General features: G+C 36.7%; 1 protein-coding gene across 24 annotated transcripts in view; it reads left to right on the top strand.

Annotated features, from left to right (window-relative positions):
* Positions 1–12,873, top strand: part of ASPP (Ankyrin-repeat, SH3-domain, and Proline-rich-region containing Protein) — a 504,012-nt gene that overhangs the window by 266,480 nt on the left and 224,659 nt on the right. For all 24 annotated transcript variants that reach the window (XM_067775871.1, XM_067775886.1, XM_067775888.1 and 21 more), the window contains one exon: positions 9,293–9,355. In XM_067775871.1, the coding sequence (XP_067631972.1) occupies positions 9,323–9,355 (33 nt within the window). In that variant the 5' untranslated portion in view covers positions 9,293–9,322. The remainder of the gene's footprint in view (positions 1–9,292; positions 9,356–12,873) is intronic.

Here is a 12,873-nt window from a genome sequence, read left to right as displayed (position 1 = left end):
TGTTATGTAGAAAAGTTATTTATCTGAAATTAAATGCGCAGTTGAAGCTCACGCTGAGTTTATAATGTTCGGTTACACCCGAACTTAGACACCTTTACTTGTTTTATGTTTATTTTATTTATTTGTTCTCTTAGAAAAACAGAGGATGCTAAACACCTGTTACACCTTTTTATGTATTTATTGGGGGCGAGCACTGGGGACTCTAAGGTATTGGCTGCGGGTTGAGCCACCTTATTCTGCTTTCGAAAACCCCCATTTGGAATAAAAAATTTAAACTATGTCCTTAGAATATTTCACTAACCAGTTGAGAATTACAACCGCACTCTATGGCTAATGAAAGAAACGAAAGAAAAATGTTCATAGTTTAAGTCACTTAAACACAAGCAAAGCAAGCTGCACGATTTGACATTTGAATTATTTAAATGTTGATTGCGAAACTAAATTCGATTCGATTCGATGATTTCAAATGCAGCAATGAAAGTTGTAGCAGCAATTTCGTCAATAACAATTACTTACATACATATCTTCATCGTCAATAAAAGAGTTACTGTTTATTTGTTTGTGGTTGCGAGCATTCCCCACCTGCAAATGGCACTGGAATGATGAGTGAATGTTTTAAATAAAAACAAAATAAACAATTTTAAGCAGTTCCTTTATATAAAGAGACAAAACTTTGCGAGAAATGTGTCTTTATGTAAAGACATATTCTTGCTGAACTTTGATTTAAAAGTTTTGACATAGAAATTGTAAAAACATTTATGAGGAATAAAAATATAAAAATGGAGCGCAATTAATTGACGACAGGACGCACTTTGATCACATATCTTTGTCAACAGATCGATCATCGTAGGAGTGCGGGTTCAATCCCACTCCTGCGAGAAAAGGCTTTGATGAGATTTACATGGTTTAATCGAGACATATGTCGGCTTGACGATTCGTTAAAAATGCTTCTGCTTTTCGAAAACAACTAAAATTCATGGTTAGTTTGTGGGCTTCTAAAATTAACATTAGTCTCATGCGTACCACCTTAAAGTTGATAGAAGGAGTTTACATATGTAGAGGCCTCTTTTGTTATCGAAATAAAACTTTTTTAAAGGAAAAACTAAACATTTTTCTGAATCGGCCTAATGTAGCTACTTCTACTATATCTTGTTGCTATAATTAAAGTTTAAGTGAATGGCATGTGCAAACAATTTTGCAACGAATGCTTCTATTAATTAATTGACTATGTTTATGTGAATGTTCGTTACAACTTGAAACTTTCGCCATATGACAATAATAAATAATAAAGTATTCACAATTTACAGTTATTCTTAGAAGAAATGACAATTGTCAAATTACAAATATGATGGAAAATCATGATGGCACTCCTACAAACTTAATTGAGTACTACGACTTCCGCATTTGAGAAAGCTACAGATATAACAAGTAAGGAAGGCTAAGTACGGGTGTAACCGAATATTACATACTTAACCAAAGCTCTTGGAGACAAATGTTGGAGTTGAATGTTGAAATAATTTACTTATATACTGTAAAGATATTCAATTCTTTGTTAAAATTTGACTTCTAAATTTCTTTTTTTAAAAAGTGGGCGTGTTCGTCATATGATTTTGCTAATTTTTATACACATATAGTAATAGGCGTAACGTTACTGCCAAATTTCATCATGACATTTCCAACGACTGCCAAATTACAGCTTGCAATATTTTTAAATTACCTTCTTTTTAAAGTGGGCGGTGTCACGCCCATTGCCCCAAAATTTACTAATTTTCTATTCTGCGTCACAATGTCAACCCTCCTACTAAGTTTCATCGCTTTATCCGTCTTTGGTAATGAATTAATGAATTAATCTCAGATCGCTATTTAAAGTGAACGTCATCGGACTATAACCACTCCCACTTTTTGGATATCGAAAATTTCGAAAAACCGAAAAAGTGGGAGTGGTTATAGTCCGATGACGTTCATTTTAAATAGCGATCTGAGATTAGTGCCCATGAACTTACATACCAAATTTCATTAAGATACCTCCAAATTTATTCAAGTTATCGTTTTCACGGACATGGCTAAATGAATTTATTTTTTCGCCCAGATCATTTTAATATATAGAAGTCTATATCTATCTCGATTAGTTTATGCCCTTACGGGGTACCGTTATGCAAACAAAATTAATATACTCTGTGAGCTCTGTTCAGCTGAGTATAAAACTATGTCAATCCATTACAGGTTCGAGTTATATTAAAATGTCATTGCTGATAACCTTTAGATTTAAAAAAAAGACGTAAGTACCAATTACTCGTCAAGTTCGATGTGCAAACATGCAGGTGTATGTCTAGAAAACTAATGCTTTTAACCTAACTAGATCTTGCCCTAGGGTTGAAATTTAACATTTACCTAAAACAAATAAATTCGGATTTTTGGAGAATGCAGCATCTGTATCTGCATTTTATCGGCAAGAACCGATATCAACTATTTATTGTGCTATTGTCGGTTTATTATCGATAGCGAGGTATTATCGGTTTGTTATCACCAAGTCATCGGACGCCTATTGGCTTCCTATCGGCTTGTAATCAACGGGTTGCAGACGTGTCATCGATTTTATAGTTAAGTTTTGTCGGTGACTGTTTCTAAAACAAAGATGGGTCGTGAATAGCACGCTTATACAAAGTTTGTAAAACACCAATTAGAAATTGAAAATTTTTTGCTATCATATCGATAACGACTTGATAACTGATTATAAACTGTCCAATAACGAATCGACAATACATCTATGACAAATTGGTAACACATCGATAACAAATGAATAACTTTTAGATATCAGGAGCGATAACTTTTATAACATATCGACACCATTTTTAAAAATACCTTTCATTAAGACACTGATAACTTTTTAACCAGGTATCGATAATTTTTCAATAACAAGTCGATAACTCTTATGATTACAAACCGAAAAAAGGCCTATAACAAAACGATATTTTAACAATAACCAACCGCTAAAACTTCAATGACAAATGGATAGTCCATTTTCACTCCTCTCCCTTCTTTTTTTGTTTCCTTTAAAAGAAAGAACTATACTGTATGATTTCGCTTATGTCAACTCTACCACGTACACCGTTCCCACATTACACTACAATGTAGTAACTCCACATATGCTTACATTCTGTATTTCACCCTATTACATACCACTTCCAAAGACGACACCCTGGCTTACGCTTACATTATTGATTTCCACATAAAAAAATAAATAAATGTAAGGTGCGACAACCTGCGAAGAGTTTTCACTAAAAAGCTTTTCATGGCAGAAATACACTCGGAGTGCTTGCCATACACTGCCGAGGGGCGACCCTACTTAGACAAATGTTCTTCTAATTGAAAAAAACTTGTTTCTAAAATTTTGATTTGCTTTGCCCGGGGCGTGAACCCAAGATTTTCGTTGTGGTAGGCGGAGCACGCTACCATCACACCATACCGTGAGTAAAACGGATTACACATAAAAAAATATAAAAGTTATAGTTCCACATCATCATTGACTTTGGAGAAAGAATCTTGGCGCGGTCTTATTCATATATACATCTGTGGTGCCCATAGGGCATTTCGAAATTTAAATTTTATCAAGAAGGATAGGATAGTATGCCGCGTAATCTGATAGATACTGATGTCAATTCAAAGAATCAACGAAGATCTCGCCCTCCGACATCTACTAATCAACTCAGTGAACGTCTCCTGGTGCAAAATTGAGCTTCCAAGTGGAATGCCATGCCCAGCAAACTTTTGGGCTATTTCTTCTTTTACAGCTTCCAATGTGTACGGCTGTCAATGGCGCGGAGGCAATAGCAGTAAAGCAAAGACAAGCGAATACCCCATAGCGACCCTAACGCTACATCCGTTTTGGGAAGACTGACATATTTACATCTCTAATTAAGGGTTAATGCACCTTTCTGCCATACTGAGGTAAACAAAAAATCATATAAATAAAAAAGTTCTAAAACGATTTTCCAAACATTGCCCAGAAAGCGGAAATGAGCAAGCAAAATTAAATCGCCTGCAATCGCGTGTTGGTAGGTTGAATGGACAAGAAGCGGGCAAGACTGCGACTTTGGCAATGACAATGGCAATAATAACACCAGCACACACTCTACGCTAAATAACCGAATCAACTGGAATGGTAAGCATTGCGCTACGTGCCTAACTAACCATATCAGTGTTTTGGCGAAGCAAACGCGAGGCAGCAACCATACCATTAATGGGAAAATATTGTTAGCAAAAAAAAAAAAATTAAGTTTCTTTCTACTACCTCAATGCCACGTGCTCACAACTTAATGGGCGCGAACGGAGACTTATTTTTATACTCAGCTGAGCAGATTTCACAGAGTATATTAATTTTGTTCGCATAACGGTACCCCGTAACGGCATAAACTAATCGAGATAGATATAGACTTATATATATCAAAATGATCTGGGCGAAAAAAGAAATCCATTTAGCCATGTCCGTCCGTTCGTCCGTTCGGCTGTCTGTCCGTGAACACGATACCTTGAATAAATTTAGAGCTTTCTTGATGAAATTTGGTATGTAGGTTCCTGGGTACTCATCTCAGATCGCTATTTAAAATGAAAGAAATCGGACTATAACCACGCCCACTAGGGCGGGTCGATTTAAAAATCGCTCATTGCTCTGTGAGACTCGTATTCTAGGGATCAAAATAAGAAAATTTGCCGAAGGAACTATACCTCTAAAAGGAATTCTGATGTCCGCCCTCTGGGTCGAACTTTTGGGTAGGGGCAACTTCAATTCTACCTGCTGTGTCTTGTGGTGGCTTAAAAAAAACAACACAAGCAATTTTACGATCTGCAATTATGTCACAGTGATACCTTCATTTTTTAAAACGGTTGAATAAAAAACCCACACAACTATGTTTACGACATGCAAATGCACCACAGTGATGCCTTGGTTTTAAAAGGGGGTTGTAAAAACGCAAATTTCTAATAGTTTTTTTTTAATTTCTTTTCTATTACTAAGTTAAATTCATTTTTTCATTTACATATGTTCTGACTAAATAAATTTCTAAAGAGAAAAATAAACTCCAAAAAGAAAAAAAGAAACATAGGCATTTCAAACTGGGATTTTTCACAACTTGCCCTTACAACCCAAAGGGGGGGGGGGGGGGGGGGGGGGGGGGGACATTTGAATTCGTTATAGAGGTATGGTTCCTTCGGCAAAGTTTCTTATTTTGATCCCTAGAATATGATTTTCACAGAGCAATGGGCGATTTTTTTGCCTACCCACAAATCGACCCGGCCTAACGCCCACATTTTCGATATCGAAAATTTGTCTAGAATACTTTTAATGTCATAAGTCGAACAAAAATTTACCAATCCATGTGAAATTTGGTAAGAGCATTGCTTCTATGATGGTAACTGTTTTCTGTTATAAATGGGCGAAATCGGTTGAAGCCACGCCCAGTTTTTATACACAGTCGACCGTCTGTCCCTCCGCTCGGCCGTTAACACGATAACTTGAACAAAAATCGATATATCTTTACTAAACATAGTTCACGTACTTATCTCAACTCATTTTATCTTGGTATTAAAAACGGGCGAAATCCGACTATGACCACGCCCACTTTTTCGATATCGAAAATTTCGAAAAATGAAAAAAAAATATGCCATAATTCTATACCAAATACGAAAAGAAGGATGAAACATGGTGATTAGATTGGTTGTTTGACGCAAAGTATAACTTTAGAAAAAAATTTGTAAAATGGGTGTGACACCTACCATATTAAGTAGGAGAAAATGAAAAAGTCCTGTAGGGCGAAATCAAAAGCCCTTGGAATCATGGCAGGTATACTGTTCGTGGTATTGCATATATAAATAAATTAGGGGTACCCTGGTCCACATTTTGGTCGATATCACGAAAACGCCTTCACATATACGACTAGGCTACTCCCTTTTAAAACCCTCATTAATACCTTTAATTTGATACCCATATCATACAAACACATTCTAGAGTCACCCCTTGTCCACCTTTATGGCGATATTTCGAAAAGGCGTCCACCTATAGAACTATGGCGCACTCCATTTTAAAATACTCTTTAATACCTTTCATTTGATACCCATGTCATAAAAACACATTCCAGGGTTACCCTAGGTTTATTTTCCTACATGGCGATTTTCCCTTATTTTGTCTCCAAAGCTTTCAGCTGAGTATGTAATATTCGGTTACACCCGAACTTAGCCTTCTTTACTTGTTTTAATTGTTGTCTACAAACGATATTTAAATGCAAATAGCTTTGGGAAAGTAGCACCAGTTGAATTCATAGGCGGGATTTGGTGTGCTTCAAATACCTACCATCTTCGTCATTTCCACTGCAAGATCATTAGTTGGGAACAAAAGCAAACACAAAAACTTCACCAGTATCATCACAATCATCATCATCATTATCATCATCAAGAACAACGCTTCCATAGCTTAATTAATCCCATGATAATTTTTGTACGTCAACCCACAATTTGCATATTTTGAATGATTTTAGATACAATGTCGGTCAGCTGAATAGGTTCATGGAACCTAAGACATTCATACTGGAACCAGTTTTTGGAGACTTGAGCGTTTCATATTAATAAAAGGGCCACAAAGCTTTATAACCCAAATAAATGTTTGCTTCATGTTTTATGCCAACTCCGTAAGGTTTCTGCTATGCTGAGAAATTTTTGTGAAAAAATATTCTCGAGGGACTTGCTAAACCACTGCCACGGTGCGACCCTGATTGTAAAAAATTAAATTAAATAAGAAAGTACAAATTTTTAGACGTCAACAAAAAGACTCAGCGAGTGTAAATCAACCAAATTAGAGCAACAAAATCCCAGAAATACGAACGTACAAAGAAGTATATGTTGTTGTTGTTTTAATAGGAAAAAACGCTATGCCGAAGCGTACGAATAGCGACGGATATATGCAGTCTTTTGCCGAACTGAGATCGGCACGCTTTGGCTACAAAATCTTCTGTTTGATCACGTCTTGGCCCCCTAGCCGTTTAAGCGGCTTAGGAGATGGCATGTCGGATAGTATCAAAGGATTCTGGTACTGGAATGTTTTTACAGTTAAGGAATCAACAACAACAAGACGTAGTCAAAATTTACGGAGCGTACACCTCTTTACTGAGTGCATGAGCTTATGAAATACCCGCGATAAGGCATGTCTGTAGAGCGGCATAAAAATGCTTCCATCATGTGCATATTACCGGGGCGTACCACGTTCATATCGAACAAGAGTCCCTTTCAGGCGGAGTGTTTGCGGTTAAGGCACAATAAGGGGCCTACTGATAAGCCTCCTTACAGGTTCAGTTAAGGTTACATTTACGACATTGATATGGTTAAAATTACGCTTGCGGTTGCTCTAGTATAGGCTTGATGTCCAAATAAGGCTTCGTTAATGTTTGAATCTATACTTGCGATTCTCTTAACTGTTGTTTAGACTGAGGACAGAGTGGAAGCGAGAAGCGTTGCTTTAATTTAAAGATAGAAAGATATGAAAATATGAAAATATGTCAGAGTGCTAGAAAGCTTGTAAAATATATGAAAATATAAATTGGTTCACGCCTAGCATAGCTTATAGTGAGCACTCTGCCATTCGCTTTAGAGTATCGTTTCCGATGTGGTCATTACAGAATAAGTAAGGAAGGCTAAATTCGGGTGTAACCGAACATTAGATACTCAGCTACCAAATTACAGCTTGCAAAACTTTTAAATTACCTTCTTTTAAAAGTGGGCGGTGCCATGCCCATTGTCTAAAATTTTACTAATTTTCTATTCTGCCTCATAAGGTCAACCCACATACCAAGTTTCATCGCTTTATCCGGCTTTCGTAATGAATTATCGCGCTTTTTCGGTTTTTGAAATTTTCGTAATTTTCGATATCGAGAAAGTGGGCGTGGTTATAGTACGATTTCGTTCATTTTAAATAGCGATCTGAGTTGAGTGCCTATGAACTTACATACCAAATTTCATTAAGATACCTCAAAATTTACTCAAGTTATCGTGTTTATGGACGGACGGACGGACGCACATGGCTAAATGAATTTCTTCTTTCGCCCAGATCATTTTGATATATAGAAGTCTATATCTATCTCGATTAGTTTATGCCGTTACGGGGTATCGTTATGCGAACAAAATTAATGTACTCTGTGAGCTCTGCTCAGCTGCGTATAAAAATAATGGATATGAGCGAAAATCTCTTATCGAAGTGTTAACGGCGAGTTAGGTGTTACCGACGAGGCATATATAGACGAGCTATCTATTTGTTATCGAAGCGTTTTATATTTGCTATCGATAATAAAAGTTATCACTAGGCTACCGATTTTTATTGACGATTTATCGGTTTGTTATTGACAATTAATTGATTTGTAATCTAAGAATTTTCAAAAAGTTAACAAAAAGTTATCGATATGCTGTAAAAAATCTATGGATGTTATTGCAAAAATCTATCGATTTTATATCAATTTGGTGAAATCACCAATTAATTTGAGTGAAGTTGTTGCAAGCTATTTCCAATCCGAGTTGATGGCCTGCCAATGCTCTTTTAGTTAGTTCTGATATTCATACCAGTACCTAACCAATAATAATAATAATAAAAAAAAAAAATAGTCGTAAGACAGCCCTGCGCTTTCGATATCGTCGTTATAAGGGCTCTATTTCATAACAAATGTAACAGGCCATGTCTTGTTCGAACTTGGATACATCCAAAGCTTTCAAAAACCATAAATTGCTTACTCTTAATCTTCTATTTCCCCTTTTTTCTTACACCTCTACTCCTTATTTGCTTCCATCCTTCCTTTCTCTGTCACCACATTTCTACATAAACATCCCTCACTTTATCTTTATATCTCTCTCTTGTTATTCCTCTCTTCCGAACTCTCTCTCTCTCTTTCTCTCTTCGTTAAACGCTTACCTGATTTCTTACTTAATCTTTCATATGTCGTTTTTTTTCTAAAACAGTTTTATTATTCCTCTCGGAAAGTTTTTCCATCGAAACGCAACGGAAGTAAATAAGGGGAAGTTACCTCTATGTAGAGGGAGTTAAGTGGGAAAGAACTTGATCTTAGTCTATGTTTCGAGCTGATACGTATTATCGCGAAATAAGAAAGACAGATGCTGTTAGATTTAAAAATGGGTCAAGCAATTATGCATTTACCTACGTAAACCTATTCATATGACGAGCAGTGTATTTTTACGTATGAAAATATACTCCAGCATTAAACTTATTTTCAATGCTTTTTTCTTCTATTAAATTTTGCAGATTGCTGTGCTTGCCCATTTACGACATGGTATGAAGGAGCCGACGAACAACTTGGACGATATTGTAAGTAAAAATGAAAAATAACAATAACAAATTATATGCTGTAATTTATGTACATATATTGCTTTGTTAGTGTATATTGCTTTATAAAATACCTATATATACCAAATATATATACATAATAATTAATTATAATTACTTGAATCATCGTTGTCACATTCTTAGCTCAGATTTTCTAGATTACCAACCAAAGAAATGTGTATGTATTAAGTTTATTCTCCCACACCCTGTATTCGTTGATATGTAGTCCCTTAGTACCCGCTTTTACTTACAGCGCCGTTATACGTAATTCTGTATAAACAATGCCAAATTTAAACAAAGAAGAAAATATTGTACCAAAAAAAGGACTAAAGTTGTAGCGCGCGTGAATAGAACAATTGAACGAGCAAAGGATCAAAATGAAAGTCAAAATCTTTGTGAGGGGGCGGGGTAATGCGGTTAGCGAAACTAAATAATGGAAAATGTCATAAAATAATAAAATAGCATGTAATGTAATAGTCGAACGAAGGAGCGTTTGGATAGCATTAGACATACTGCTTAGTTTAGGTTCGACTTAGTTCGGCTGTTTAGCCTTGCGCATAAATTTCAAATTAATTTAGAGCTTAAATTAGGGTGCGACTAGAAAGATTTACCCATTTTTGTATATCTCCGCATGAAGTATCATATCGCGCTGACTCTCCGTCAATGACAGCACCAAGAAATCATCGTTTTATAAGATGTAGGGATGAGAAAGGAGATTGGGATCGATTACCACTTACAAAGCAATTGGCCAGCCGATTGCATGCTACGCGTCCCCGATATGGTCGCCAAGCCTAAAGACTACTCACTGGAAGAAGCTATAGGCCTGCCAAAATACCGCCCTCAGAACCGCGACGGGTTTTCTTCTTATGACCTCAGAACACCATCTACCTAATGAGGCGAGAATACTCCACATTAGGGAGGGAAATGAAATGCTAAACAAACAGTTCCTGTTGAATACCCAGAAACTTGGGCATCCCAAAAGACATCTTGTTGATGAGCCAACACCGCCTAGTGGCTTAAGGAGTCACCTCCGTAAGCATTATGAGGAAATACGGCATATGAGAACACAGCCGAATGAAGCTAAAAAACACAAGCAGGTCCTCAGTGAACTCCACAAACAGGCGTCGGACCTCTATGTCAGAAATTGTCCGGTGAATACTGTACTCAAAGAACAATACCCTAAGCTAGTAGAAGAGGAACGCACTCTCCCTAGAGAAACGCGACTCACCCTAGCTCAGCTTCGATCTGGATACTGTAACAGGTTAAACTCTTACCTATTCAGAATCAACCTCTACATACAAAACATATGTCCTGATTGTAATGTGTCCCCACATGACACCAACCATCTCTTTAGCTATATTGTGGAACCAACGCCTCTAACACCCCTCCCATTATGCTCCACCCCTGTTGAAATAGCAAGTTTTTTTGGACTCCCGTTAGAGAATATTGATGAAAATTTGTGATCGGTCGCACCTATTGGATGGAGCGAAGCACTGCTACAACAACAACATGAGAAGGCAGAGGATTTCAAATATCACTTCCATTGTCGACGTAAAGGTCTAAAGACCTATCTCTCGATAGGTGGTGCACAAATAGGAAGTTGCTATTTTGGCGTTAAACTAGGAAATATCTGGTTGTATAATAGGTAACGCCACCATCTGGTGCTCAAACAGGTAGTTCGTGATGAAAATGAAAGAAAGAACACTTCCAAGTAAACTGTTCACTAATGTTTTCATAAAAGTATGGAATTTGGAGAAAAATGGCAAGAAAACCAAACAGAGCTTTGTTGAACGAATCTGCTGAGCCTGAACTGAGTTTATAGCTGGTAAACAAGTAGTAAATTCTAGAAGAATAAACGCCTAGAAGTATGGGAACGAGACATCACAGAGTATAAAAGGTTTTAAAGCTGAGTAAGCAGTAATCAGTTTGATTTAAGCACGCTATTGGTTGCGAAGTATAAGCGTTATTGTGAAGTACTCTAATAAAGACCATTTTGCATTATTGAATATTGCAGTTATTTATTCAACAGTTTATCGATACGAACGTTAGTAGAAGGTTGCAAATAAGCGGGATTGCACTAAATTCGTTAAAATATATTTGTCCTCACGACTTGTAAGGGCCGAGTTCACAAAACGAAACAAGTATCACAAATGTCCATATCCAAAACAGCTGTCATTATACTGATCTCTATTAGGACGAAGGCTTTAAGAGCAAAGCTACGCAAGCTTTACAATTGGCTTTCGATTTTCTTAGTACTTTCAATTAAATCTGAATCTGTTAAAGGTAATGTTGTTGAAGGAAATCCTTTTCGCAAATTGATCTACCCTAAAGTACAAAGCAAATACTTGCTTTATTTTTCCAACCAAAACAATACCAAGGACATAGCAAAAACCAAAAAAAGTTCTTAAAAAAGTTAAATAATAAACTTTTGCTGCGACAGCAAATGAAAATTCTTTATCGCATTGAAATTTATAGGGAATGGGCGTAGAACAATGTCAGATTGGGCGTACCACGGCATGCAAATTACAATAATTTGAATGTCTCAACTTAGTTGATATAACCAATAAATAGTAGTGACGGCGGCTGCCGTGGTGTGATGGTAGCGTGCTCCGGCTACCACATTGAAGATCTTAGGTTCACGCCCCGTGCAAAGCAATATCCAAATTTTAGAAAAATGTTTTTGCAATTAGAAGAAAAGTCAAAATAGGCAGGAAACCAATGTTGGTCGAAGAGCTTGAACATTTAGTTGCTTATTAAGCTAAGAAGCATGTGAAACTTTGCACGCCGCCCTTCAGCTATGTACATCGTACGTATGTAGCTATTCAAAACAGTGCTGCGCAAACCGCCAAAAGTCTCAGCGGACATACTTATTTCATTTCATTGCTGCTCTATTGCATGATATCGAAGTTTTATGTGAAAGCATGGTGAAGGTCAATTGTCTTTGTATTAAGTCCTTTAGAGAAATGTGGTGCCTTTGTGTGAGTAAATTTTTTGTAATAATATCTATGCGGATGTAAGGAGTGTTTGTGTTGTTTTAGCGGTTAAATTACTTATGCTATTGATGCTATTATACACTAGTGTTTGAAAAGTTGAAATACACCGAAACCTTTTCCAAATCACTGAGATCTGGTGAGATAAGTGAAGAAAATTATATGAGTGCAAAGTCATCATCATAAAAAAATTGCGGAATAGAGCGCATCATTCATCCTTCCTACCCATAACTGAGGGCAGTTAGCAACAGTAAGTGTAGCCAAGCTTCTTTCCATCTCTTTTTCTAAATGAATGAAGTGGACTAAAAGGAAAGGACTATCCTCTAAGCTGGATGGTCTTCGTATTCGGGCTCTCGTTTAACATGAACTAGTCAGCGGACGTAATATGTTTATGGGGTCGCTCTACTCATTACTAAATAGTTTTTTGGTACTTTGGAAAACTTGTCTATGGAAAGCTATGAGGACCATTTAAACGCGAGTTAAAAAAAGTCCTCCAGTTTTGAATTTATG

Source organism: Eurosta solidaginis, chromosome 3 (assembly GCF_040869045.1).
Source record: "Eurosta solidaginis isolate ZX-2024a chromosome 3, ASM4086904v1, whole genome shotgun sequence".
Lineage (NCBI taxonomy): Eukaryota > Metazoa > Arthropoda > Insecta > Diptera > Tephritidae > Eurosta > Eurosta solidaginis.
This window is presented reverse-complemented; position numbering and strand designations above follow the sequence as displayed.